The sequence below is a fragment of the Drosophila obscura genome, unplaced genomic scaffold, assembly GCF_018151105.1.
Source record: "Drosophila obscura isolate BZ-5 IFL unplaced genomic scaffold, ASM1815110v1 contig_189, whole genome shotgun sequence".
Classification (NCBI taxonomy): Eukaryota; Metazoa; Arthropoda; class Insecta; order Diptera; family Drosophilidae; genus Drosophila; species Drosophila obscura.
The window spans coordinates 82,936-90,637 of record NW_024542777.1 but is presented as its reverse complement, the minus strand read 5'-3'; the positions used below and the strand labels follow the sequence as shown (position 1 = coordinate 90,637).

The window sequence follows — 7,702 nt, the reverse complement described above, 5'->3', positions numbered from 1 at the left end:
ACAGACAGAAAGACAGACAGAAAGACATGGCTATATCGACTCGGCTATTGATGCTCATCAAGAATATATATACTTTATGGGGTCGGAAACGTTTCCTTCTCTGCGTTTCACACATCCACTTTAAAAAAAACCCCCCTTTTTTTGGGGAGGGGAAAAAAAAGGGAGCTGGGGGGGCCCCCCCCCACCAAAAATTCAAAAACCACCTTTGTTGAGAGTAGCAGCAGCGAGTTGGCAGGGGGCTGTTGTTAACAGCCGGAGCGCGCTCTCTCTTGCCTGGCGCTAGCGAGTTGGCGGGCAGCCAGCTCACTAAGCGGGAGTTTAGTATGCTACCCACCCCCGTACATTCCGGTACGCGTCGATACATAGAATCGTTTTATATTCACACCCACATACATACACACATACAATCAAACAACCGCGCCGTTTCGAGTGCCCAATAAACCAATTTGTTAACGATCATACTGTGCCTATTCATTGCGGGACACTTTGGATCTGCTGAGGGCTTATCTGCAGCACTAGGAAGCGCCCTACTACAAACATTGGTCCTTCGAGCCGGATTCTTGCTGGCGTTCCGCACTATTCACGTCCGAGTGTCCACTTATCCATATGTACATATATTCTTATGTACATATTGTCCGATCTCACTAACACTTTCCGTTAGCTATTAGCAATTATCCGCTACACAGCCACAATAACGGCGTCCGACACGTATGTATATATGCATGTGCATATGTTGTGCCTGATTCGCACACACATACCCCGCCCCCAATAAAACACTCATCCGAAGTAATTTATTGGCGTTGTTTATTGTATTTATTGTTTATTGTGTATATCGAATTGTATATTCTTACAATCTTATTTTCACTCAATACTTCTCATAAATAATAAACCTCATTAATCCCGGTGAGAAAATACCTAAAAAAAAATACCGATTACTCCACATCTACATACCACACTTAGTATATGTAGGCACGAACGCGTTCGTCCGATACGCGGTACCAGCACTCCGCTGCTTATGCAAATTTCGCAATTACCAAGAATTTAAGCATTCCAGGCGCCCCTAAAGTGACCCACAGCCCGAGCAATTTCCCCCACATCCGGGATAAATTCATCCAACAAGAGGCACAGCTCATTTCCGCAGTCTTTTTTGCATTTTTCCGCGCCAAATTCCAAATTGCAAAAAAACTAGAGGTGACAAACCAAAAAAAAAAAACCTAGTGGTGGCAAAAATAAAAATATCGCTCACGGGCCTCGTATCCATCGAGTAGTTAATATTTTTTCGCAAATCACCTTGTCCATCGCCCACTACGACTAAATCCATTCCAGTACCGATATTTAAACATATCGTAGTCTAGTGCGGATCCCGATTGTGATTCTTTTGTGCGCCAAAACCGCGGGGAACAAGAAAAATATCCTTTTTTCTTGCGTCATATCATCCGATAGTTTTCCCGAACACTTCCGTTTTCGCTCTAAGATCGTCTTACACATCACCCACTACGACGAAATAAAATCCAATACCGATATATCAAATATCGTAGTCTAGTGCTGATTCCGTTTTCGACTTTTTCGTGCATTAAAACCACTGCCAATAAGAAAATATCAATTTTCTTGAGGAATATCGTCCGATAGTCGTGCTCGACAGGAAAACAATTCCTTGTTGTTCTGCCTCTGGTGTGGTGTCCATTTCCGCTTTATCCGCACAGTCCTCATTTGGCGTTCATTTGTGCTTCCGCGTGCGGTCCTTCTTAGTATGCCAACAGGTGTGGAAGACAACAAGAAGTTTTTGGCGGTGCCTACGCCTGGTAGATCAAGGCCATCTAGCTCATCCGTGCCATCAACGCCGACCTCGGGGACTCAAAGGGCAAGGTCCTTAGGTACTCCAAGGGCTTCCACGAGTGCCACGGCGGCGACGACCAAATCGGTGCTGTTTCCTTCGCCGATCACGACTAAGGTGCTTTCGCCTCCATACCCGCAACTAGTCGATCCTCGCTCCACACTTCCAATGGCACAGCCGATTGTCACCTCCGCACGGGCCAAGTTTGTGGCAGCCATCGATAGGCTGACCACCTTGGAGGCACGGCTCACCACTCCAGGGACCGCCACCCCATCCTCCGCGGGTCTCACAGGTCCGTCGTGACCAGCTCAAAAACATGTGGGCCAAGGTGGATGCTGAATTTGAGGCATGTTCGCTGGCAATGCTGTGCGAGGCCCCTGAAGACCAAGAGGAAATTCAGAAAATGTATGGCGAGTGCTATGAGGGCTATGAGCGGTGCGTGGCGGACCTCATAGCCCAAATAGACCGCCCAGACCTCCGACCTCCCGGGCCGCAGACCTCCCAGGGCGGTTGTCGGCTGCCCCCCTGTGACATTGAAGTTTTCGCAGGGGATTACGTTCGCTGGCCGACGTTCCGCGACCTATTCACAGCGATTTATATAAACAATCCGAGGCTGTCCCCGGTGGAAAAGCTGTACCACCTCACTACTAAAACCCGTGGCGATCCGAAAGCCATAGTAGAAAAGTCCCCACTTACCAATGACGGTTTCGAGGCAGCATGGTCAGCCCTCCGTAGTCGATATGAAAATAATCGACTCCTGGTGACCAACCAGATAAATATCCTGCTATTGCTGCCTCGCGTGGGTTCCGAGACTAGTCGTGCCTTGAAAGAGCTTCAGAGCACCATTCAAGGTGTTCTAACTGCTCTGGCCCACTCCAAGGTCTGCACAGACAATTGGGATAGTATTCTGGTGACCATCTGTGCATCCAAGCTGCCAAAACTGACCCGGGCTCTGTGGGAAGCGTCAGTGACTGACAAGAAGGAAATGCCTCCATGGACGGAAATCGACTCCTTCCTGACACAGCGGTACCTGACGCTAGAGGCCATGGAGAGCGACCCTTCCCAGGCTAGAAGCGATCCGCATCAGCAACCGTCCAAAGGCAGTCAAAATCCGCAATCCTCCGGAAGCCACGCCAACCCATTCCGGTCTCAAGGCAGTCCTCCTCCGAGGAACTTTCACTCCTTCAAGACCCACATTAATCCGAAGCAGTGCGATCTCTGCTCCAAAGAGAATCATCCGGTCCGGCTCTGCCCGCACTTCCTCCAAATGGACGTTGAAGCACGTTCAAGCTGCATCAAGACGAAGCAGTTGTGCTTAAACTGTTTTGCCCGAGGTCACCAGCTCCGAGAGTGCACCAGCGCCCACAATTGTTTCACGTGTGGAGCCCGTCACCATACACTGCTGCATCGCGGTACTCCTGCCTCCAGTGAGTCGTCCACATCCGCGCAAATTTCCAATTCGTCCGACGCTCAGCCCACCGTGCAAAATTATTTCACCTCGGGCACCAGGCCCGTTCTTCTAGGCACGGCAATAATTAACATTTGCCACCTGGGGACAAATTTCCGCGCCCGCGCTCTAATCGACTCGGGCTCCGAGGCTACGTTCATTACGGAACGGCTTTTTAACATCATCAAACTACCATTCCGCCTTATTCAGGCACAAGTCTCAGGCCTGAGTCAGTCGGTAGCAGCTCAGTCCAAGAAGCTCTGCCACTTTTCCATTCGTTCCCCGACTAAGCCGGGCTTGCAGTTGAAAGCCGCGGCTTACGTATTGCCGGAACTAGCAGGCAATCTCCCGTCATATCCAATTCCGCTAAGTGCGTTGCGAGATTTGCCGAACCTGCCATTAGCTGATCCCACCTTCTATGAGAGCTCGCAGATAGATGTCCTGATCGGAGCCGATATCCTTCCCTCCATCCTTCTGAGCGGTTCACAGACCGACATTTGTGGCTCTCTCCTTGGGCAGGAAACGATTTTCGGGTGGTTGCTTACTGGTCCGGTGCCCAGTGCCCCCCCGAACCGAATCGCATCTTTCTCCACACAAGTGTCCAACGTCCTCGATGCTCCATTAGACAAGCTCCTCACAAAGTTTTGGGAGGTGGAGGATCTACCAACCAAGTTAGTAGGAGAGTCCGATTCCTATTGCGAAAGCAACTTCCTACAAACCACCACGAGGGCAACAAGCGGAAAATACATGGTAACCCTACCATTCCGCGACCCGGGTCATCTCGGGTCTGGCCTAGGGTATTCAAGGTCCATCGCACTAGCCCAGTTCTTAAGGAACGAGAATCGGCTGAAGAGAGATTCGCCGTTGCACGAACAGTACGTTTCCGTAATCCAAGAATACTCAGATCTGGGCCACATGACAGAGGTCCCTCCGAGCCACGACTCCAACAACTACTATCTCCCTCACCACGCAGTAATCAAACCCGATAGCACTACAACGAAGCTTCGTGTGGTGTTTAACGCATCCAGCCCATCCGCGAACGGAACGAGCTTGAATGACCTCCTTCACGCGGGCCCGGTCCTACAATCCGATTTGACCCTTCAGATTCTGAAATGGCGCTACTTCCGATATGCGTTCAACGCCGACATCACCAAAATGTACCGTCAGATTTGGGTGGATCCAGAACACACTCGTTTCCAGAGAATCTTGTTTCGAAACGCAGAGGGGGAAATTCGTGATTACGAATTGAAAACCGTCACCTTTGGCGTCAACTGCGCCCCCTTTCTCGCCATTCGAGTCCTTCAACAGCTTTCCAACGACGTCCAATCGCAATTCCCCAGGGCTAGTCATATCATTCGGCACTTTATGTACGTCGACGATGTCCTCGCCGGCGCTGACTCCACACAGGAGGCTCAGCTAGCCATCCGCGAATTACAGGCCGCCCTCAGTTCGGCAGGTTTTCCGCTACGAAAGTGGACAGCCAACCACAAGGACGTATTGGCCGAGATTCCGAGTGACCACCTCCTCCACACTGATTTCCTGGAGATTGACGCACAGAGCACGGCAAAGACCCTCGGCATTCGCTGGAAAGCGACCTCCGACGAGTTCTTCTTTGTTCCTCCGGTGCTCTCGCTTGAGTCATCCTACACCAAGCGAGAAGTCCTCTCGCAGATAGCGAAACTGTTTGATCCTGCAGGGTGGCTGGCACCGTTCATCGTCCGCTCCAAGATCTTCATGCAGGAAATTTGGTTGCAGGAACTGGAGTGGGACGAGAACCTTCCCAACGAACTGTGTCAATACTGGCAAGCCTTCCTGCGTAGCTACTCCTGTCTCACCAAGATCCGTATCCCAAGGTGGATTGGTTCCCAGCCATCCGTTAAGGTGGAGCACCATGGGTTCTGTGATGCCTCAGAAAAGGCTTACGGCGCCGCGATTTATGTTCGCGTTGAGATGGGCCAGCGTATCGACGTGCATCTACTGGCAGCGAAGACACGAGTTGCGCCCGTAAAAACCGTATCGCTTCCCCGGTTAGAGCTGTGCGGGGCCGTGCTTCTAGCCGAAATGGCGACGGCTATCCTGCCAAGTATGCCGACGACAGGGTCTACCTGTTACTACTGGACAGATTCCACAATCGTTCTCGCCTGGTTGAACAAGCCTGCATGCCATTGGACCACCTTCGTGGCCAATCGAGTAACGAAAATCGCTCAAACCACCGAGACCCAAAAGTGGTCTCATGTGCGCTCCGAGCACAACCCGGCGGATTTAGCCAGTCGGGGGGTTCCTCTACAGGATCTGGTTGACAACCATCTCTGGTGGCATGGGCCCTCATGGTTACAGCAACCACGCTCTCAATGGCCGCTCCAAGATCAGGAAACCCCCGTCATAGACCTCGAGCAGCGGGCTGTGAAAGTCCATTTCACAACCAGCCCACCCGAAGACTTCCTCGAGCGGTTCTCCACGCTTGAAAAAGCTCTACGAGTCCGCGCGTACGTCCTGCGTTTCCTACAGCGCTGCCGAAAACTACCGTACGCACAGGAGATCCATCCTACAAGCGGGGAAATTAACGAGGCTGAACGAACTCTTATCCTAGAAACTCAGCGCCGAGAATATTCTCAAGAGTATCACTCCTTACGTGAGAAGCGTCCAGTGCCTCGATCAAGTTCTATCCTGAATTTGAATCCGTTTATGGATCAACATGGGGTCATACGCTCCTGCGGCCGTGTATCTACGGCGCAAGGGCTGAAGTATGACGAGCGACATCCCATAATTCTTCCGTATAACTGTCGTTTGTCGCGACTCCTCACGCAGTTCACACACCGGATCACTCTTCACGGGGGCAGCCAATTGATGGTGCGACTTATCCGATCCAAGTATTGGATTCCACGGATTCAGAAGCTGATGAAGGGTGTCGTGAACTCTTGCAAAGTGTGCCTTATCCACAAAAGGAAGTTGCAAACTCAACTGATGGGGGATCTCCCCAGGGAGCGAACTTCATTCTCCCGACCGTTCACGCACACCGGAATTGACTACGCCGGTCCCTTCGAAATCCGCAACTACACAGGGCGGGCGTGCCTTATTACCAAGGGGTATGTGTGCGTGTTCGTGTGTTTCTCCACGAAGGCTATTCATTTGGAGCCTACGTCCGACCTCACCACCGAGAAATTTCTCGCTGCCTTCGCGCGGTTCGTCGCGAGACGAGGCTGTCCACAGAGTATCCACTCCGATAACGGCAAGACCTTTGTGGGCGCAGCCACAGTACTGGCCCGTGATTTCCTAGAAGCATTTAAGGACTCTGTGATTGATGCGTACAGTCACCAAAGGGTCTCGTGGAAATTCATCCCACCAGGGGCCCCACATATGGGGGGACTTTGGGAGGCCGGAGTGAAGAGCTTCAAAACCCTGTTCTATAAGGCCACGTCCACTCGTAGATACACCTTCGAGGAGCTCTCCACGCTTCTCTCGAAAATAGAGGCGTGCCTTAATTCCAGACCGCTCTCGCCTATGTCCGAAGATCCGACGGAGTTACTGGCCCTAACTCCCGGGCATTTCCTTACGGGGGGGACCCTTAATGGCGACGGCGGAGCCAGAAGTTAAGGGTGACCTCACCTCGATCATAAATCGATGGCAACATCTGAAGGCACTCAACCAACAGTTCTGTCGTAGGTGAAAAGAGGAATACCTTAAGGAACTCCACAAGCGGACCAAATGGCAAATGGCCCAATCTGCAGATTGGTGATATGGTCGTCGTCAAGGAAGACAACTTGCCGTCTAATGAATGGCGTCTCGGACGAATCCATTCCGTGTACCCCGGCGCCGACGATCGGGTCCGTGTAGTCGACATCCTCACTGCACGGGGGGTCCTCAAAAGGCCCGTCGCAAAGGTCGTTCTTCTGTCCGTAGAACCTCCTCGCTCCATCCAACATTAACGAAGAGCGTGCGCGTCCCCCGCTTCCTATCCCGTTACTAACCCGTCTCCTATTCTTTGTCTTCTTCTTTCGCCATAGTTTCCGTATTTAGAGATGGCTCCACGGTCTCGTAACACCCGCACTTCGGAGAGTAGACGTTCTCGAGGTAGTAACTCCTACCGTTGCCGAGTCTGCTCCGGAAGCCATCCGCTCCGTGCCTGCCGACGCTTTCTTCGCCTGGACGCCGAGAAGAGACTCCGAGCCGTCTTGATTAACAAGTACTGCGCTAATTGCCTGGCTCATCGGCACTCTGGCAGAGACTGCCGCAGTACCAAGGGCTGCAAAGTGTGCGGTGGGAACCACCATACGCTACTCCACAACCGTGCGTCCCAGCGTTCAGGCCGCGCTTCCGGACCATCCCCTCCGGCGGCTCCAGCCTCTAGCGTTGAACGACGCCGTCGTCTCCCCGAAAGCCGCCCCGTCGTGGAAGATCCGGCACCATCCGTGGCTACGCTC

The 7,702-nt window shown here is 52.2% G+C and overlaps 1 protein-coding gene across 1 annotated transcript; it reads left to right on the top strand.

Moving 5' to 3' along the window:
• Positions 1–2,126: 2,126 nt before the first annotated feature.
• LOC121404212 lies at positions 2,127–6,875 on the top strand. The gene has a single exon (XM_041593474.1). It carries the CDS (start codon positions 2,151–2,153, stop codon positions 6,873–6,875), a length of 4,725 nt encoding a protein of 1,574 aa, XP_041449408.1. The 5' UTR covers positions 2,127–2,150.
• The last annotated feature ends 827 nt before the right edge of the window (positions 6,876–7,702 follow it).